Below are 22,760 nucleotides of genomic sequence, written 5' to 3'. Positions count from 1 at the left end.
CCATCTAATAACAGCGCTAGACTATGGAAGCCATTTGAGAGTCAAAGTACCAACATCCAGTCACGGCCTAGTCAGTGGAAGCCATTCGAGAGTCGCAGTACCATCATCTAACAACAGCGCTAGACTGTGGAAGCCATTTGAGAGTCGAAGTACGAACATCCAATCATGGCGCTAGACTGGAAGCCATTTGAGAGTCAGTACAAACATCCAATCATGGCGCTAGTCTGTGGAAACCATTTGAGAGTCACAGTACCAACATCCAAAAACAGTTCGTTTCCGTCTGTTTTATATACCTAGACTGTAATATTTATTAGAACAGTTTTGGAAAGACTAAGACTTTCCTTAGCACAAACAGGAAACACTATAATCATTTGCCTTTTTTTAATCCTGCAATCCTTTTATCCTATCACTAGATGATCATAAGGTAAAATCTTATGACTTGATTTAGTTCACGAAATAGTCTTACTTTGGTAGATTTGGGTGCTTAATGTTGATATGGCACAGTTTATATGGATTATAGTAATATGATTTGGGAATAATATATGTTCTTCGTATTGGTTTATCTGCGTATGTCCGTAAAATAATGGAAAAACATGTCAGCTAAAGGAAACTCGTACAAGATAAAAAATAAAACAAGACTGAGGAAAAGGAAAAATAGTCATAACCAGACGAGAACTGAATAAGAGACAGGAAAAGAGTAAATAAATAAAGAATGAAAAAAAGTAGAAAAGAAAAACTAAATCAAGAGAGATTGAAAAATAGAAAGAAAATAGAAAAACAAAACAAAAGTATGACCCAATACTATTTAAACGGTTAAAAATGTTTTTTGTTAATTACTTATTTATTCTTATTTTGTGTGTGTGTGTTTGATAGCATGTATGGTTATCACTAGTTACCATCACAACATTACCGGATACCCGTCGTCACATTAAGTGCTCACAGAAATGAATTTTGAATGGAATTTTGTATCTTGAATAAATGAGATTGAAATTGCTATGAGCATTTAGGGAAATACTGACATATGTTATGATAAAAGAGAGAAAACTCTCTTTGTCATTAAGTTTACATGGATTGAAAACGATCTTTACTAATTTAATATTCTTTACTGGATTTCATGAATATAGAAAGTATGTTTTTTCTTTTCTGGTAATTTCTGAATGTATAACAATCGTTATTTTTTGTGTTATTGATAAAGCGTTATCAGCGAGAGAAAACCAAAATAGGCAACAAAACTGAGTGCAAAAGTATATATAGATCAAGATTTCTACCACGAAGCAAAGTTAGCCTTCAGGATCCACCAATCGAACGAATTCGTCATTGAGATCTTGAAACGCGAATGAAGAAGTCATTACCACGAATATATTGTACAACACGGCTTTTTTTACGGATTTATTTCCTCTTTGACAAAAAAGAAACACAGGTAGCCCAATATAGACTTTTTTCAATTCACTCCAGCGATGTTAATCAGCTTGTTTTTAAATGATAAAAAGTAAATTGTCTTTTTCTTAACAACATTCAACATTTAAAATGTCACTATTCCGTCCAGCTGAACAGTTAAACAGCCAAAAAATAACCTTCCATCAAAAAAGAGATTAAAAAAGGAAAATGGTCATCCGTAATGAAAAAGAAAAGTAAATATATTCCTAAGACGAAAAGCACCTGAACAATATATAAATATAAGATGACAGACCATATGGACATGCACAGTAACTGTCTGTCTACTATAGCAGGGTCGTAATCAGGGGGGAGCACAGGGTGTACACCCCCTCCCCATAAAAGCTTAAGGTCCGCTCATCCATCTTCTTTTGCTTTAAAATTGCATAAATGTGCCATCTGCATATTATAGCATTTTTAAGAATCACTCACCCATTATTCCTTTTTTTTCCCCTTTTTTGGGGGGGAGGGGGGAGGGGGAGGGGGATTCTGGAAGTTTTCTTTGGCTACCTTTTTTTTCCAGTGGGTTCTGCAAATCATTGGCTGTGCACCTCCCCTGCGAGATCCCTGGTTACGCCCCTGTATAGTACTTCGGGATAGTTATCCGTTACCATAGCAACACACTAAACAGTCTGTGTGTAGTTAGAGACCAAGGTCAAATAACTGCTTTGCATTTCTTATTACTCTTTTCATTTTATTTGTTTTGTTTAATGTAAGCTCTTTTACATAGACGGAATGGTAATAAAACGTTGCGAATTTTATTATCTTGCTGTAGCGAGGCTTTCATTTACTTTGCAGTTAATATTTAATTCATTATCTATTTGTTACTAAGTAGTTATATGTTTTTATCTTTCTATCGACATATTTTCATGTTCCTCCAGAACTAGAGTCGGAGTCTTACTTTATTATCGAGCAATCTCCCGCTATGTAGTAGGCGCAATATCACTTTCATGTTCTAGCACGACCAATCGAAAATCGTCTCTGTTTTTTTAATAAAAACACCCTTCCATCAAACAAGTTTGGTCAATTTTTGGCACGAAGTTCCCCCCCCCCCCCCCCCCCCCCCCCCAACACGAACAAGGAAGAAAAACACTTTCACAAAAAGGGTTAGAGATTTAGTGCTTTTAGTGCAATTACCTCAGTATATGAATATAGAATATTTAGATAAAGATTTGTAATTATCAAAATCCCTAGCTTAGACATTCAAATCCAAAGAAGAAATTCAAAGATGAATTATGAATTATTCGTCCTTCTGTCATTCTTTTCAGCAAGGCTATGATGTTGCAATTTTAGACATCATTTTGACTTAGTTGCCATGGAAACCTTAGTGTTCTATTTATATATTATGAGTGTAAGTTAGTGTCAATGGTGTTACGGGTTGCTTGAGCCTGCTTGTACGTTCGATCGATCTCAATCGTCGCATTTGTTAACAGTCATTTACCTAGGTCTATACGTGTGACCTTTTCGGTACTTACACTTGTTGGGCTCATTTGAGTCTGTCTTACGCCAAGCAGACAGCAACAGAGACATAGAGACGTGTTTTTCTTCTCACCGGCTTCAAGCTTCACAAACACATTTCTAATTTCGCAGCAGGGTCATTTTTTATGTTTAAAAAACACATCGAAGTTTACAACTGAACCTCTTGGGCCTCTCGACACAAGCCACGAAGGATCATCGTTTTTATTCTGGAAGCCATTTGAGTGTTTGGCGGGAAACACACGAATGGTTTTAGACGGGAAATACTCGTTAATGCGTACAATTTATAAGGGTATTTAACTTCTCTGGACAAATTCGTATCTCCAGTTTTGAAATCTAGACTTTTTTCACCGCGCTATGAAATACGTGATGGAAGACGATATTCGCTAGTTGCGCTGGTAATAGGATTTAGGAGTATTATTACCATGGGCTGTGGGTCAACGAAGATCGACAATAGAAAACCAGAGTTTGATCATTCAGGTTCAACATCTTCCAAATCCCAAACAAGTAAGATTTTTTATTGTTATTTGTCTTTGATTACTGTTATATTTTACTGCATGCTCTTTCGTGTGTGTACCATAATGCTAAAAACCTTTCCTAGCACAACTTCGAAGTCTGTGTAGTTAGCATATTTACCTAAATATATATGAACAGTAACGAAATTTGATTTGATTTTTCAGCTCTACGTTCAGCGATCTTAATTCAAAACTGGTTTCGGCGCTATCGAGCGAGACTCGAAGCACGAAGGCGATGTACCTGGAAGATTTTTCAAAGCATTGAATATGCCGGTGAACAAGATCAACTAAAGGTACGTGACAAATGATAGGAAATGTTATAACCTTTACGATGTTTATGTGTGCCAGCCAGCCGAGCATATCCCGGAAACAACCTTATTCTAGTATTTTGTATTAGGGCACAGAATACCAGGATCAACTCTATTCAACATCTGATTAGAGATTATTGTATTATCAATAAATGCTATTTTCATACAGATTTTGTTGTCGAAGGAAAAAAAATTGTTTAATGATATTTGCTTTTTTTGTTGCGGTTTTTGGAGTATTTAAACCGAGCGTACTAAATGAACCAAACCCGACAACCTCATTTCTTTGTTATGGTATTCCTAGAATTAGAAAATAATTCCTTTTCAATATGAAGTCCTAAATCGATTTTCACACTTTTATTCGAGGGAAATTTTTCGACCATTCATGATGCTAAAGTGAGAACACCATTTGTTTTGGCTCGCTTTCACTATATAGAAAACACTGTGTGTTTTGGTTACCAACGACAACGATAAACTAGAACTATCCGTCACATCATCTCTACTCTTTTCTAATAATGGCTTTCAGAGTGGAGTCTTAACGATATTCAAAAGCAAAACCGTATTAATTAGAAGTTCTTCGTTGACGTGCTACGTAGAGTCGCAAGAGTGCTTAGCAACCAAAGTGGTTGTTTCATTTATTTGCTCTCCAAGTTTTTTAATTATATATATAAGATCAAAAATACTTCCGAAGCATTTTCAAATATTGTTTTACTATTACAACCTGATCGAATTGTTAATCTCAAATCGCAAATTCATGAGGACTTAGAGTATGTTTTAGCGTTAAATATAATGCTCGAGGTGTTTAATTTTGAGATGACAGTCACACACAGTAGAATCTGTTCCTCTCGTCAGCTCTTGTCAAATTTAAGGTTTCATGTTTCGTCGTAAGCTTTGATGTCATTTATTGTTTCAATAGCTAGTACTTATTTCGGAATCCCTAAAACATCTTATATCGTACCTGGTTAACGGAATTTCAGTTAGTCGCTAGTAAAAAACATTATCTTTTATTCCAATATTTAGTTCAATGATTTTTTGTCAATTTTTGACCTTATATATTTTTTAGACCATTTTTGACCAGTTCTTCTGTAAATTATATTTTTTCTTATTCTTTTTTCCCCACTCACACTGAAAGCTTACTTTTTCTTTACTGATACAACAAATCAAGGTTAAATTTGCTGTAGAGCACTTGCCTTTAACCTCTGTGGTTACATCAATATGTGTTTGATTCCTTGGCTCAGCATACACGCAAGTAGCATTTGTGTTTCTTCTGGTTTCCTAGCATGTCCTTCATTCACAAAAGTGAAGAGTTTGTTTCAGAGTATAGATATAAGCTTAATTGAAGATTGATGGATTCAAGAAAATGAGAGCTGGATATAATAATATTTGAGTACTACTATACTGTTAGCAGGGCAATGGAGGCCAAGGGGATAGCCTCACTACTCCTTTCTAAGCCAGAACAGAAAATGTAGAAAATTATGGTATCGGCATTGCTATTTGAAAATGGTATACAGCCCCGACACTTTTAAGCTTCCTCTGTGAGTCCTGGCAAGGGACTAACGTGACATGCTGTCACCAGATACCAGTGACTGCGTTGATATTAAAATTTACAATATTTAGCATTTCATTATTCAAAAGAGACCTAAGTTTTTTGAGAGTAAGAAAGTATATATATTTATATATTTATATATTTATATCTAATAAAAAGGTTCTACTAAAACAGTTTTCTATGGATTCCTTTTATATTTTCCATAATTAATTTTGGTATCATGTCATTTTGAAGTACGGTTCGAATGCATCATGGCAGGCAAGAAAAAGGATCCCAGCAATTTAATATTTAATGCTTTTAAGACTGAGATATTTGCTGTAATTTTAATAATGGATTTCAGTTTTGAATAAACATTGTCCAAGTTTTAGAATATTACCAAATTGACTGCAAATGCATGCTCATTGGCTAATGTTCTGGAGCAAAGTGGATATTAAATCTTATTATCATGTAAAATATCCTTGAAACTTAAGCCAGATATCTTATGAAATACTATGATTTAGGGGAGTCAGATGGCATTCTAAGTTACTGTGCAAGTGTATGGAATTTTAGTGTTTTATGCTAGAACATGTTTTGATGTCTAGTGTCTGCACCTAGATTCAAACAATAGTATTTCTGGCTCCTAATCACTCTTTGACCATATTTATTTCCAGGATATTCTGCTTCAATCCTTACTCCCAGGATTTCCTGGGGCCCTTAACTAGGGGGTGTGGGGTAGGGGTACATTTGCATGCAGCTGTCATCAAGAATGGAACATATATAATACGAACCTTTTAGTTCTATATGTATCAGATCATTTCCTGCTCTCATAGTCATCTTTGATTAAGCATGACAAATTGATCTAACTACATTATGGTATAGCAACACATTCATTCGGTAAAGCTTCATTTTGTCATTCAGCAGTCTCCCATCCTTCCTGACTACAAGTAGTAGTCTTTTTTCTCTTCTATGATTCTCTCTAGTACATTGTATGAAGAGGTACATTAAATTATTCAGCTAATTGATTGATGAAGATAAAATGAATTAAAGAAAGAGCATTTCTATCATCATCCAATGGTAATAAGATGTGATAAGACAATACCTAGTATTGGCTGGATAATGGCAGAAGAAACCTGCTGAAACCTGTCTTGATATTATATAAACTCAATCACGTGATGACGTTGGTGATGAGCATCATCATAATCATGGTGTTGACAATGATACATGATGATGATGATGATGATGCTCATGGGGGTAGTGATGATAATGTTGATAATGATAATGATGATCGATGATGTTGGTGATGATGTTGGTGATGATCATCATCATAATCATGGTGGTGACAATGATACATGATGATGATGATGCTCATGGGGGTAGTGATGATAATGTTGATAATGATAATGATGATCGATGATGTTGGTGATGATGTTGGTGATGATCATCATCATAATCATGGTGGTGACAATGATACATGATGATGATGATGCTCATGGGGGTAGTGATGATAATGTTGATAATGATAATGATGATGGATGATGTTGGTGATGTTGGTGATGATCATCATCATAATCATGGTGGTGACAATGATACATGATGATGATGATGCTCATGGGGGTAGTGATGATAATGTTGATAATGATAATGATGATCGATGATGTTGGTGATGATGTTGGTGATGATCATCATCATAATCATGGTGGTGACAATGATACATGATGATGATGATGCTCATGGGGGTAGTGATGATAATGTTGATAATGATAATGATGATCGATGATGTTGGTGATGATGTTGGTGATGATCATCATCATAATCATGGTGGTGACAATGATACATGATGATGATGATGCTCATGGGGGTAGTGATGATAATGTTGATAATGATAATGATGATCGATGATGTTGGTGATGATGTTGGTGATGATCATCATCATAATCATGGTGGTGACAATGATACATGATGATGATGATGCTCATGGGGGTAGTGATGATAATGTTGATAATGATAATGATGATCGATGATGTTGGTGATGATGTTGGTGATGATCATCATCATAATCATGGTGGTGACAATGATACATGATGATGATGATGATGATGATGCTAATGGAGGTAGTGATGATAATGTTAATAATGGTAATGATGATGGATGATGATGGTAATGTTGATGATGCTAATAATAATGCTGATGATGATGACAATAATGTTAATAATGTTCGTTGTGATGATGGTGATGGAAGTGATGATGGTTATGGCTATAGTATCTATATGTATGATGACTGTTAAGTTTCAAAATGTGTCTTGATACTTTCTTTAATGACTTAACAAATTTGTTCTTTTTTCTATTGCAAAATGTATTCAGAATCTTGAAGATATTCTAAGGCCCCTCTGAGGGTCAACTTTTAAAATTGTGTATCCTTAAGATTTGTGAAAACCACCAGATATTTAGTTCGCGACTTTAGAGTTTTACCTCAATCAAACCGTATTAACTATGAACAAATCTAGCTCAATACGGACCTCTTTACGCTGGACATAATGTTTCCCCCTTATGGATACACCGTGGTCTGAAATGGGAAAACATTAGGCCCAGGGAAAAGAAGTTTTAATGGTTTTATCATTATTATCTTCAACAAAGAATAAGGATTATTCTAATTGCGTTCCCTGCTTGAGGCAGATGTTTTCGTTCATTTTAGCGTTTTTTCCCCTTTATTATGTTGTTATTAAGAGGTTAGTCCCATGTGAGGAAATGATTCTGTCAGAACCCTTTTTTCTTTTTCAAATAATTGTTATTCAAAAAGATTTCTTTTCAACATTTCAATATTTCCAGAAGAGGCTACAATTAGGATTCCTGCTCTAATTGATTCTATTCATAGTTGGTCTTGAGCTCAAATCGGTTAAAAACGTTTTCTATTGTGAGGTTTAAGTTATGAAAGCAGCATCAATGGTTTGCCAATAAAATGACATCATAGTGTGCAAAGATGTTTTTGATCGATTGATTGTGGGAAGAATATTGGAGTAGTTTTTTAAAAAATGGAGCTAAATTATTACTGATATTGATAGCAGAAATCACAAACAAACTATATCTATAATCTAGGACTATGTATTATTGAAGTCTTATTACTTTCTTCTTCGCGTTTAAAATACTTTTGATGATGGATTGCAGTCTTGAAGTTCTTTTCAGATCTCCTCGTCTCCTTGCCGATAATTTATAATTTGTCATGAAAATTAGTCGTGAAGAAGGCTGATAGCAAAAGTCGTATACACAGTTACAAACCTTCGAAAATAAAAGATCAAAAGCGAGATAAGATTAACTATGGACCAAAAATAACCTGAATACGATTTTTTATCTTTCTTTCATTAATAAGATGTAGATAAAATCCTGAATTGCTATTTTTAGACGATGATAAGCAATATCTTGATTAATGGCGGGTTTCGTAGCCTATTTTTTGTCAGTCTTTCCTACCATATTAATGGACCAGTGTGGGCGAGGTAAGTAGGCGGTTTGACATACTTGCAAACATGATTATAAAACACGATTGCAATGATTATCGACCCCAAGATCGTTACAGGTTGGAAAGCTTTGTAGTTTCTTTCAAATTCTTTTCGATTTCGATCCGTTTGCGTCTGTATGTGACATACCATTGGTTATCGACGTGAATCTTTTCACTTCAAAAGAAGACATTTCGTTATCGTTTTTGTAATTGTTATTTTATCATGTATTGTTGTTTTTGTCATTGGCGATGATGTTGGTTGAGGGGTGTTGTTGGTGGCGTTTCTGTTTTTTGTTGTTGGTAAAGGTGTTACTATTGCTATTGCTATTGGTAGAGGTGGTGGTGTTGCTGTTATTGGTATAGTATTACCATTGCTATTGGTGGAGGTGGTGGTGTTGCTGTTATTGGTATGGTATTACCATTGCTATTGGTAGAGGTGGTGGTGTTGCTGTTATTGGTATGGTATTACCATTGCTATTGGTAGAGGTGGTGGTGTTGCTGTTATTGGTATGGTATTACCGTTGCTATTGGTAGAGGTGGTGGTGTTGCTGTTATTGGTATGGTATTACCATTGCTATTGGTAGAGGTGGTGGTGTTGCTGTTATTGGTATGGTATTACCATTGCTATTGGTGGAGATGGTGGTGTTGCTGTTATTGGTATGGTATTACCATTGCTATTGGTGGAGGTGGTGATGTTGCTGTTATTGGTATGGTATTACCATTGCTATTGGTGGAGGTGGTGGTGTTGCTGTTATTGGTATGGTATTACCATTGCTATTGGTGGAGGTGGTGATGTTGCTGTTATTGGTATGGTATTACCATTGCTATTGGTGGAGGTTGTGATGTTGCTGTTATTGGTATGGTATTACCATTGCTATTGGTGGAGGTTGTGATGTTGCTGTTATTGGTATGGTATTACCATTGCTATTGGTGGAGGTTGTGGTGTTGCTGTTATTGGTATGGTATTACCATTGCTATTGGTGGAGGTGGTGATGTTGCTGTTATTGGTATGGTATTACCATTGCTATTGGTGGAGGTGGTGATGTTGCTGTTATTGGTATGGTATTACCATTGCTATTGGTGGAGGTGGTGATGTTGCTGTTATTGGTATGGTATTACCATTGCTATTGGTGGAGGTTGTGGTGTTGCTGCTATAAGGCTATGCTCATTAGTGGTACTTCAGTTTCGTTCGTCACATATTCTTTATTAATGTTGTAGTTATCATTCTTTAACCAGTACTCGTAACCTCATAGTGTTTTTATTTCATTTGGTTTCAGCTTTTCAATTTTTTCAGTGATATGATGACACACGTGCAACAAGATAACAACATAGGTAGGTAACAGTTCGTCATCTACTAGACTTGCGCCATCTCTTCATTCTTTAGATATTCATACCAAAGAGTTGTCCAATTACAGATATAAAAAATACCAGATTCCAAAACAGAATATTTGAGTTGTTCCGTGTTGTTGTAACCCTCTGTCATAGCGCAGTCACAGTTCTCAGTCTTGAAGCCATAATTGTGCCTATGACATTTAGTTCCCATACATACGATAACAGAATACATGCCAAGCGCGATTCCAGGCCGGTTGACCCATAGCGCAGTGACAGTTCTCAATCTTGAAGCCCTAATTGTGCCTATGACATTTAGTTCCCATACATACGATAACAGAATACATGCCAAGCGCGATTCCAGGCCGGTTTCACCCTTTTGTGGTAAACACTTTTTTTCAAGACATTTCTCCAGAGCCAAGTGTTAGGTTATTTGGTGCTCGGTAAACCGTTAGATTCAGTTCTGGACCCGTATCCTGCAATCTTTTGTTGGCAATATAAATTTTGATTGTGAGCATGACTCAAAGTCCATTCCAAATGATCGCTTATCGATTTTTGTACATTTTTGAATTGATGAGCTTATGATTGCGTCGCTCAAACCAGCACATTTATTCCGTCTCAAGTGTACGCTAGATATTGTATTCGTTGCTTAGCTAATATTTTGACAAACATTTTACAGCAGAGACCAGATCGAGTGTAATAACAGACGCACTGAACAGAGAAGGTTCTCCCATTAGTAAGTACTCTAACAGAACTTCTCACGCCTTTTCAATCCCCTGCAGAGCCAGTACTTCACGATCAGATTAGCGCGGTTTTCGCGTGAGTAGGAAATGATACGGCAAATCGATAGACGTACTACGAATATCAACGCTCTAGCGAATTGCAGATTGTTGTGAATATCTAGTTATATAAGATTCCCTAACGATCAAAGTTTGAATCTGGTCCATTTTATATCCCGAGTTATTTAATATATTTGAGGTATTAGTCCTTCTCTTCGTGCTGTACTGCACCACTTTATAGGGGGGTATTCTATAACATGTTTTAACAGGATCGCTAGGTTTATTTATGGGTTAGGGCGATTCAATTGACTTGTAAACTCTGGCATATATTTAGCAGTATGTATCACATTCATTCACGTACTCGGGCCTGCGGTCAACGATGTGTCATAACCTATCAGCTCATTCAATCTTATAAGAAACTTCCTGGTGTGGGTGCTGATATCTTGCATGGCAAGATGGATAGCCTGTGTTGGCCTCGCGGTGAAAAACCTCGAAACACAGGCAAACCACGCCGTGGAAAACACTGGATAAATTCCTCTCAAATCAAATGATGTCGTTCGGGATACTAGCAGTGTTCTCGTGCTTGTCTCCACGGGCAGTACTTCATGTGCTACAGCATATGGTCTTCTTCTTGGGCGTTCCTATATAGCCTTCCTTTACTAACTTTAGTCTATAGGCCATAGTCACCAGTCTAGATATATAGTCTATAGTCTAGATTTATATCTTGTATATTTATATATTGTTTTATATTTACTTGTAGACAAGTCAGTTACATCAGATAACGATACCCTGGAAAGACTGACAGACCCAGAGACAGTCCCAGTACCGTCCAACTACAGTGGTATCAAAATCAAACTACCTTTGTCTATACAGACAATCAATAAACTAATGAACCACTACAAGCTGAACAAGCAGCTCCACGCCAAGTATGTACTGGTTATCTTAAGAGAAGCACGAGAAAAGTTCAAGGTTTTACCGAATATTCAGAAAGCAACGACTAGTATCGCCAAGCAAATCACCGTATGTGGTAAGTTAAGCTTGTTCCACAAAACTGGATAAACCGGTTTTTGATTAACGTCCATCAAAGTTCAACGCTTTTTGTCTGACTTGTCTTCTTGTCTATAGGAGATCTACACGGGAAACTTGACGACCTTTTTACCATATTTTCCAAGGTGAGCAAAAATGGGGTTTTATTTTGTTGTCATCATAATCGTCATCATTATCTTGTGTCATCATCATCATGTATCAGCACCGTGTATCATCATCATCATGTATCATCACTATGTATTATCATCATCATGTATCATCATCTTCATGTATCATCATCCTGTATCATGTATCATCACCATGTATCATCGTCCTGTATCATCATCATGTATCATCATCATCATGTATCATCATCATGTATCATCATCATGTATCATCATCATCATCATGTATCATCATCATGTATCATCATCATGTATCATCATCATGTATCATCATCGTCATGTATCATCATCATGTATCATCATGTATCATCATCATGTATCACCATCATGTATCATCATCATGTATCATCATCATGTATCATCATCATGTATCATCATCATCATCATCATGTATCATCATCATGTATCATCATCATGTATCATCATCACGTATCATCATCATGTATCATCATCATGTATCATCATCACGTATCATCATCATTAGATGCTATCTTTATATCGTCATATATCTTTTTCCTCCGCAGAATGGCGTCCCTTCTTCAGACAATCCTTACGTTTTCAACGGTGATCTTGTTGATCGTGGCCCTAGATCCATAGAGATCGTTATTATATTATTCGCATATATGATTCTGTATCCCACTGGTGTTTACATCAACCGAGGCAACCATGAAGATCACATTATGAACTTGAGGTATTTATATGAAATTGTTTCGTTTGGTCGTTTCTTGTGGTCGTTTGTCATGGTCGTTTCTCGTGGTCGTTTCTCATGGTCGTTTCTGGTGGTCGTTTCTCATGGTCGTTTCTTGTGGTCGTTTCTCATGGTCGTTTCTCGTGGTCGTTTCTCATGGTCGTTTCTGGTGGTCGTTTCTCATGGTCGTTTCTCGTGGTCGTTTCTCGTGGTCGTTTCTCGTGGTCATTTCTCGTGGTCGCTTCTTGAGATCATTTCCGTGGTCGTTTCTCATGGTCGTTTCTTGTGGTCGTTTCTCATGGTCATTTCTCGTGGTCGCTTCTTGAGATCATTTCCGTGGTCGTTTCTCATGGTCGTTTCTCGTGGTCGTTTCTCGTGGTCATTTCTCGTGGTCGCTTCTTGAAATCATTTCCGTGGTCGTTTCTCATGGTCGTTTCTTGTGGTCGTTTCTCATGGTCGTTTCTCGTGATCATTTCTCGTGGTCAATTTCCCATATTCCCATATTCCCGTACTCTAAGATCAGCATCAGATAAGAAATTAGTAGTTCCAATTTATAACTTAGAATCGTATGGCAAACGCTCATTTTCTATCTCTGCGCCTATATTATGGAATGACCTGCCACAGAATATAAGACTATGCCAATCTTTAGAATGCTTTAAGTCTAAATTGAAAACGCATCTGTTTAAATCGGTATATAGCGATTTTATTTAAGCCACGTCAAAACTAGAGCACTTTTTGATTATTTATATATATATATATATATTTTTTTTTAGGAATTATTTAGGGATATTATTGCAATTTTATTAATATTTTATTAAGTAATTTTAAGGTACTTTAGCTCTTGATTTAATTTTTCTTTTTTAGGTCTAGTATTTTTTAGGATAATCTAGTTTTGAATTTATTGTAAAGCGCCACTGGACATTTATGGAAGAGGCGCTATATAAGAAATATTTATTATTATTATTATTATTATTATATTCAATTGAATGGGATATATAGTTTTCTTTATATCTATCTACCATGATTAACCCACAAGGTATTGCTATTCTGTAGGTATGGTTTTATCAAAGAAGTCATGGAAAAATACCAAGAACATTCCAATAAAATTCTCAAGTTACTGGAGGATATTTTTGGCTGGTTGCCGTTAGGAACTGTCATCAATAACAAAATATTTGTTACCCACGGCGGAATATCGAATATTACTGACCTGGAGATAATCAATAGGATTGACAGACACAAGGTGGGTCATACTTGTGCTTTGTGCACCATTTCCAACCTCGTAAAATCCCCATACCCATCCCACAATCAACCCATTAAGACATCCTTAGTAAAGGCCAGACACTGAGGGTGGTCACTACCAGGGTTTCTTTACGCATTTAGTGGTTCTTTTATACTCCCTCCGCTGCATGGTGAGGTAGTGTGGAGAGACGGGACCGGCAATTAAAGTGGTCATCCGAGCCTTGGTCATCCTTTTTATTATTTAGTGGCAAATATTTATCAGTTTTTGAATTTGTTCTGCAGTATGTGTCAATCCTAAAGCCTCCAGGAATGAGTGGTAAGCAGAAACCAAGTATGGCTCAACTGATGGAATGGAGACAGGTATATAACAGTATAGATAGATTTTCTTCCATCAATCATCTTACAAATACGACCCTTTCAAAATACTACTTAATACTACCTTTTCTGGGTTAGATGAACGGGATGAGAAAGAGATGATGAGAAAGAGATGTTTTCACCCAAACTAGACCACAATGCACCATTTTTGCTATCTTAGAAACGTCTAATACATGCACCGAAACTGAAGAGCTGTCTTGTGCGCATTTGTTGTGACTCAGATTTCTATGTTGTGCGCGCAATAACCTATCGTCAATGTTCTGTTAGGTACTTGATTTATTGTGGAGTGATCCCAAGCCTAATCTGGGTTGCAAACCCAATACATTCCGCGGTGGAGGGTGTTACTTTGGCCCTGACGTAACCACACAAGTCTTGAGGAAACACAAATTTGATCTTTTAGTAAGATCCCATGAATGTAAATATGAAGGCTTTGAGTATACACATGACGATAAGGTAAGATATCAACCACTCTTTATACACTCTTGGCATATTCCTTACCAAAGGCTCGATTACATGGGGCAATTTTCTCTACAACTTGTCTCGCAACAACGTTGCGTCACAAGTTGCAAGGGTGTTTACACGTTGACACGGAGACGCGGTCGTTGCCAAAAATAGAAACGAATTCTACTTGTCGCAGCGATTTACTGCTATTTGTCTCGCAACATTTTGTTTTGAATTGCGCTGTAGGTTACACGCTGCAATGCTCCATGCAACTTTTGTCACAATGCCGTTGCGAGACAGGTTGCAGAGAAAGTTGCTCCGTGTAATCGCGCCTTGAGATGCACCAATTCGGGTAATTCAAGCCTTAGAATGAAACATTAGAAGAACGCTGAAGGGAAAACCCCAACATGCTGCCTGTGGGAAATTGTTGCTAAGGGTCTGGGCACTAGAGAGGGGGAGAAGAGATTGCTACCTGATACTATTAAACAAGAAGTTGGCTAAGTGTACATCGTTGTGCTGTATGTTTCAGGTAGTAACAGTCTTTTCAGCGTCAAATTATTACGAACAAAGTAGTAATAGAGGCGCATACATGCGGATAGAACACGATGAAAAACCATATTTTGTACAGTTTCAAACATCTAGCCAAGACCGAAGACTCACGCTAAAGAAAAGGTTAGAACCAGAGTCTAAGGCTTGATTGTCTGCTTGTACACTTAACTGGATGTATAAACCTACGTCTAGCGGGAACTGTTGCGCGCCCATCTCATGCATTAGCATGCGAGGTAATCTATACTCTAAGAACCTACGACCAACAGGGAAGGCTAAAGGATTGATTGGGCGCGATCTGAAACACTACTTGTCAAGTGGAAGAATTCGTCCAGCTTTGAACCAAAAGCGCGCGCTAAAAATAGTTCGTTTTATAAATATTTTCAAATAATTTCTTAAAAGAGAAGTGAATCTTATCGTCATTTTTTGGCATGTTTGATCAACAGAGTCAGTATCGTTGAAGAATCCGCCATCAGAGAATTACGAGAAAAGCTGTACGCGAACAAACGTTGTTTGATGACAGCATTCGAAGAAAAAGATAAAGAAAACACAGGTAAGAAGAAAGAAAACCTTAAACCATTTGACTCGTACATACTTTGACATTAGAAAAGATAGGCACCTATTTATCAATAACTGTGGAAGTCCAAGGGATAGGAAAATGCAAACAGTATAATCGAGAGTGTTCAGCCACCAGCAGCCATTGAACACATCAATATTGATAACAGAATGGTGCTAAATATCTTGGCCATCGGGTCTTGGAATGACCTATCCCTAGTGGTACCGTCACCCCACGCCAACGACTAACAAACTAGAAAAGCTGACTCACGCAGACACAATATACACTATAACCAGAAACATTGCACACCAAGTGAGATGTCAGCAAGGAAGCATTAAAGGATTTTATACATTGACTTGTCTTACTAGGTTACCTTACGGCCAGCCAATGGGCCAGTGTAGTGGAAGACACACTACAGTTAGAAGTCCCATGGAACATGGTTAAACATCAACTAGCACGCATTTTACCTGATGGTCGGGTGGACTATGCATCATGTCTGGATCAATACTCAATAGAGGGCAAAGCCGATAGGGTAAGATAGGCTATTGATCGATAGGGGAAAACTAGTGTTAATGCACTGCACCTTATTACTGTGGACTATGCATCATGTCTGGATCAATACTCAATAGAGGGCAAAGCTGATAGGGTAAGATAGTCTATTGATCGATAGGGGGAAACTAGGGATGCGCACTGCTAATGCGCTGCACCTTATTACTGTGGACTATGCATCATGTCTGGATCAATACCCAATAGAGAGCAAAGCTGATAGGGTAAGATAGGCTATTGATCGATAGGGGGGAAACTAGGGATGCGCACTGCTAATGCGCTGCACCTTATTACTGTGGACTATGCATCATGTCTGGATCAATACTCAATAGAGAGCAAAGCTGATAGGGTAAGATAGGCTATTGGTCGATAGGGGGGAAACTAGGGATGCGTACTGCTAATGCGCTGCTGCCTCTTAATACTGTGGTATAATCCACTATCACCATCACTACCTTCATCATTTTCTTTTTGGCCCGTTGTAATTGGTCTTTGTTGCATTTGCGTCCCTGCCATTACAGTACGTCATTTAGAAGATAGTTTTAAAGAATTAAGAAACTTTACAAACTCAAAGATATACGCGAGCTTATAATTTGTTGACTGTAACGGAAATACACTAGTAAAGGCAATAACTGTGCACTACTGGACTTCAAATCCTGACGCATGCGCACATACGTTACATACCCTGTTCCCTTTCAATAACATATACCTTCGTTTTGTCTTGCAATTAGAATGGCCCAAGCATCACTGAAGCTTTGTATCGCAACAGATCAAATCTAGAAACAATATTCAGATTGATGGATAAAGATAATTCAGGTGAGAGTGGCGGCCTTGCATAGTATACTTCAGTATACTGCTGCGTCAATCAAAACAAGTCTTATTCTGTCTATTTGTTTCTTGTGCACGTTTGATTATAAACCCTCATCCAACTCTATTTGACTGATCACTCGTGATGATGGATCGTTGATGTTGTTTGTTGTTATCCATAGGTCATATATCTATGGAGGAGTTCGAAGAAGGCTGTCGGCTTCTTAATCAGCATGTTAACACTCAGATCCCTGAAAAATCCATCCAAGACTTGGCCAAAAGTATCGACCTGGATAACGACGGGTTTATTGACTTTAACGAGTTCCTGGAGGCATTTCGACTTGTTGATATTAACGTGTCACGGAATGGATTTGCTCACTGAATAAAAGGTCCATGTGGTAAAGAACTGCATGGAAGTAGGTCTCCAATGTACATTGTAAACGGAGACTAAACCAGGACTGCATACATGTCTTCACGGAATGGATTTGCTCACTGAATAAAAGGTCCATGTTGTAAAGAACTGCATGGAAGTAGGTCTCCAATGTACATTGTAAACGGAGACTAAACCAGGACTGCATACATGTCTTCACGGAATGGATTTGCTCACTGAATAAAAGGTCCATGTTGTAAAGAACTGCATGGAAGTAGGTCTACAATGTACATTGTAAACGGAGGTTAAACCAGGACTGCATGTCTTCCCTTCAAGCTACTCTAAGCTTGATATAAGATTTTATCCAGGTTAGCCCATACCTGAACCACTCGATCCAAATTTTATAGACATGAGGATACTGAATAGTAATACAGCAGGTACAAGATCAGCACTTGAGACTGCGCATGGGCACTGGCCTACCTGCTACTACATTGATGTAAGGCTGCGCTTTGCTGTGACTTCCACCCTGACAAAGTTCTCAAACCTAGACGACGTATCGCACACAGAATTGAGTGCAGAGAGGCGATATTAACTACAGACGTTTAAATTCTGTTTCGAGTCTTCTGCATCCTGTGGCCACAATGATGCAAGGCTGTGGACGATCCTATCCTGACAAGAAGCTCAAGCATACTTTACAATATTTCATTTAAATTGAATCTACTGAAATTGTCAGCTATATTCTTGACTTCATTCAGTTCGAGTCAGTCATTGTACGATAGAATAGGTTTTGGTAAATTAATGTAAATATGTAATTCGAACACTGTACATATTTGACATACTTGCATGCATTTTACCAGGACAAAAGATGAACAAAACTAGTTAAGAATAAAATACTGGAAACAGACTTACTACTCCGATGCTTTTTCCAGTTCTCTGTTGCCCAGAGGTGGTGTCGATTTTATGTAAAATATACATGTGATCCAGTGAAAGTCCGTGGAGTTTCAAATACTGAATTGAACACGAATTTTTAGACGCCGAATCCTTTTTATTTGTCAATCTAATTGAAAACGAAGATGTCATTCAGACAATTCTTGCGGATTGAAGTCTTAAATGAAAGGCTAAGAAAGCGATAATGTTATTTTGAAAGTCGTTGCTCTGCGTTGTTTTGGCTTGAAAATTTCTTTTCGGCTATTCTAGACTATTTTAAAACTCTATTAGCATGTACAATTTAAGTGGAACACTTTTGTGGCTTCAGTCTGTTTGTTCGTAAGTAAGGAAACTTTGCGCTAGGGATTCCTGTGGTGCCAACTGTGGTCAGCTCAAAACACGGCCTGATTATTCGCAGTTCAGGCAATTCGTTGTCTACAACAAGGTATGAGCATGTGCAGAATAAAAACGGGACTTCATGATAATTTGCCAAAAGCTAGCCGAGTTTGATAATCATTTTCTTATCGGATTAGAATTTGTGTCATACTATTTGATTCGAACGACGTAATTGTATCACTTTATTCGACATGATATATTTATTCGGTATAATAAGCCGAGTACTACTCATATTCAAAGTACTTTCTTTAAAGTACGTGGGAGTACTGTCCAGCTGTCCCCAAGACTTAATTTACTTCGCTTTTGGCATACAAACTCTGAAGAAGACAGACCAAGATCCGCCGAAAGGTTGAAAAGAGCAAACTCAGATCACAAAGACATAAACCCGAGAAGACAAACATGAATAATGCAATAAGGGCTCAGAAACACCAGATATTTAAAATTTCCTTTTAAAAATTAGTTTTAGAAAAGTCTATTGGACAGCATGCATCCTTAAGCACTCTGCAGCTGGGACATCAATGAAAAGTCTTTAGAATTCTAGCCACTAGGAAAAAAGCCGAAAGAAAAGCTGAAAAATCTTTTGTAAGACTTAGTCAAACTCGGTTGATATTTGTATTTCAGTAGAATAATTAAAAAAAAAAAAAAAACTCATTTCGAAAATCTCATTTATTTGTGTAAAAACTCGGTGAGATTGAGATGTCTAATTATTCGAATATAGCGTAATCAATAATCGCTAAAAAAAAAAAAAAAAAAAAAGAATCCATAGTTCAACACTAATTTGTCTATCTTGTGCAATATCCTGTTTTTTTTTCTTCTTTTTTCTTTTCTTTTTTCTTTTAAAAAATCGCCTAAATTTAACATCAATGAAATTACAATGAACATCCCTCAGTAACCTGTCGATGCACAGTAATTAGAAATTCTACTTATTTTTTCGGCTCACTGTGCATTTAACGTGCAAGGTGACATTGAATTGGGTGACTTAACAGTTTCATTAATACTTGGTTTTATATCATCGGACGAAACCATAGTACCTAACAGTACAACATTGGTCATCAAATCCAACGCCAATATTTACCTGCAACACTTGTTAAACACTGTCCATTTTATTTTGAATAGACTCGGAATCTATCTAAACAAAAAGTTTCGTTTTTGCCATAATGAAATCAGTTGGATGATTGAACTTCTATGAGGAATATCTATGGCCTACTCTGTGACAAATCTTTTATTTGTAGAAGAAAAATCATTCCAATTGGTTGGCGTTCGTTATTGAATACATGCTTTGTAAATTGAGCAAAACTTGCTATGTCTCTGACGGAAATTGCCTGCATATTTTAAACAGTTTGCTAAAGACAGGTGCTACTTGTGAACAGTACTGTTTTGCATTACTTCAAGTAAGTCATTTCAGTTATCCACAGTCGCAGTTCCTAGACATCTTGGTCAGTCCATGGCACACTAATATAAGTGGATAAAGTGACTAACGTGCAATACTCTCTTTAATACTGTAGAACTTCTGGCTGACAGCGAATAATTCAACCTAAGTGTGAAGAATGCGATAACAATTTCTTTTAATTTTCAACAATGTAGATGGGTGAGAGTTCTGAGTATACATCTTCTTCATTTTTAAATGTTATTCTCAGACGCTATCAATCATCTTCCTCTTCAATGTCAAAGAATACGATTTTTAATTTTTGATAGCCAAAGGAGCTAAGAATTTGAGCGATTTTTCACAGAAGAGTTCCTTTAAAAGTACAAGTTAAAACATGACAAACAAGACTGGCAACTCTGAGTCGCTTTTTGATGCCTTACGATTATTCCATAGAAGTGATTCCATCGCAATCTTCGAGGGTTCAGTTGGACTCTTCATTCTTATTGTTGATTTATTGTGCAATCTTGTCGTTTGTGTTATCTTCGTACAACACAAAGAAACAGCAAATGCCTTTAACGTTTACAGCTTATCCCTTGCTGTGGCTGACATTATCCTTTCTGCTGTAGCCATGCCATTCTCAGTTCTTGCTTTATTCAAAGGATACTGGGATTTTGGTTCTGCATGGTGTACGATTCAAGGGGTTGTCGCTGTTTGGAGCTGTGAGGCTTCAATCTTGACCATGACTCTGGCAGCACTCCATCGATATACGAAAATGCTCCGAACGCCATTCCACAAGCGACTATACACTAAAGGCTTTATAATCAAAAGTATTATCTTCGCATGGGTATTGGCTATCATGGGACCCGTCATCTATCTTCTAAAAGGAAGTTCCTTTGCGTTTGTGCCAGCATTTGCGATCTGTACTTTCGACTATTACGCTCTCGATACAACGTTTGCAGCTCTGATGGTAATCTTTCTCTCCATCATCCCCTTCAACATTATTTTGTTTTGCTATCTAAAAGTGTGGCGGTTCGTACAAGCACACAAAGCTGCCATGAGCATGAGACAGGTTCCTACTGAAGAGATACGCCTTAATAAACTTGTTGGGGCTATAGTTTTTAGCTTTGTTTTGTGCTGGACACCTTTGGTTGTAGTTGTGTTCATCATTGCTTTCCAAGGCGTTTTATTCGTACCAAGAGAAGTGTGTTTGTTTGCTATCTTCATGGCCAGCACCTCAAGTTGTCTTAACCCTATCATATACACCGCTTTCTTTAGAGATGCCAAAAAAATCTTTTGCCGAAAGATCAGGTGTTGCTGTAAGTTACGAGCAGTAAGTCAAATTGGACCAAAACTGGAATCAACGAAGATTGAGATGAAAAACACATCAGCACAGGAATAGAATTTACAGTGTTAATAAACTCTTCATGATAAATGTTTCTAGGCCACTCGATATTATCAAAAATCAATGCTTTGGGAATGATGCGGACAGCATTCTAGAAACCTTTTTGAGTCTCTCATTCCTCAACCAGGTTGTTATTTTTTTTGTGGTTGTCGTTGTTGTTGGTTGTTATTGTTGTTATTGTTGTTGCTGGTGAAGGTGGTTGTTGTTGTTGATGGTTGTTATTGATGGTGTTGTTGTTGTTGCTGGTGAAGGTGGTTGTTGTTGCCGTTGGTTGTTATCGTTGTTGCTGGTGGTTGTTGTTGTTGGTTGTTGTTGGTTGTTGGTTGTTGTTGGTTGTTGTTATTGATGTTGTTGTTATTGTTATTGTTGTTGCTTGTGGTGGTTGTTGTTGGTTGTTGTTATTGTTGTTTTTGTTGTTGTTGCTGGTGGTGGTTGTTGTTGGTTGTTGTTATTGATGTTGCTGTTGTTGTTATTGTTGTTGCTTGTGGTGGTGGTTGTCGGTTTTTGTTGGTGTTGTTGTTGTTGTTGCTGGTGGTGGTGGTAGTTGTTGTTGTTGTTGTTATTGTTGTCGTTGTTGTTGTTGTTGGTGGTGGTGGTTGGTTGTTGTTGTTATTGTTGTCGGTTTTTGTTGGTGTTGTTGTTGTTGTAGTTGTTGTTGTTGCTGGTGGTGGTGGTGGTTGGTTGTTGTTGTTATTGTTGTCGTTGTTGTTGGTGGTGTTGTTGTTGTTGTTGTTGTTGCTGGTGGTGGTGGTGGTTGGTTGTTGTTGTTATTGTTGTCGTTGTTGGTGGTGGTGGTGGTGGCTGTCGTTGTTGACGGTGGTGGTGGCGGCAGCTGGTGGTGGTGGTGGTGTTAAGTGGTGGTGTTGTTGTTCTTCTTCTTGTCGTTGCTCGTGTTGATGGTGGCAACCATCTTTTCTCAATTTTTTGTTTTGACAAAAATATTACATATACTTCCATTTCGATTGTTACTAAAGAAAAGCCTTTCTGGCTTTCTTGCACTAACAAAGTATTGACGAATACCAAAGGTATTTTTTGTACAA

The 22,760-nt window shown here is 37.4% G+C and overlaps 2 protein-coding genes across 2 annotated transcripts; both read left to right on the top strand.

Annotated features, from left to right (window-relative positions):
* The first annotated feature begins 2,810 nt into the window (after nt 1-2,810).
* On the top strand, nt 2,811-18,668 carry LOC116287501 (serine/threonine-protein phosphatase with EF-hands pef-1). Its single transcript, XM_089038978.1, has 15 exons — nt 2,811-3,417; nt 3,591-3,718; nt 10,023-10,077; nt 10,754-10,810; nt 11,614-11,880; nt 11,979-12,025; nt 12,589-12,755; nt 13,806-13,992; nt 14,274-14,351; nt 14,634-14,819; nt 15,337-15,479; nt 15,800-15,906; nt 16,278-16,441; nt 17,184-17,268; nt 17,442-18,668. The coding sequence occupies exons 1-15, from the start codon at nt 3,336-3,338 to the stop codon at nt 17,639-17,641; spliced, it is 1,953 nt and encodes a 650-aa protein (XP_088895104.1). The 5' UTR covers nt 2,811-3,335; the 3' UTR covers nt 17,642-18,668.
* Nucleotides 18,669-20,332: 1,664 nt separating this feature from the next.
* Nucleotides 20,333-21,836, top strand: LOC116287505 (melatonin receptor type 1A-like). The gene has a single exon (XM_031694188.2). The coding sequence runs from the start codon at nt 20,713-20,715 to the stop codon at nt 21,715-21,717; it is 1,005 nt and encodes a 334-aa protein (XP_031550048.1). The 5' UTR covers nt 20,333-20,712; the 3' UTR covers nt 21,718-21,836.
* The last annotated feature ends 924 nt before the right edge of the window (nt 21,837-22,760 follow it).

Source organism: Actinia tenebrosa, unplaced genomic scaffold (assembly GCF_029948245.1).
Source record: "Actinia tenebrosa isolate PJP-AT-01 unplaced genomic scaffold, QUT_ActTen_1.0 PGA_scaffold6__47_contigs__length_16458017, whole genome shotgun sequence".
Lineage (NCBI taxonomy): Eukaryota > Metazoa > Cnidaria > Anthozoa > Actiniaria > Actiniidae > Actinia > Actinia tenebrosa.
This window is presented reverse-complemented; position numbering and strand designations above follow the sequence as displayed.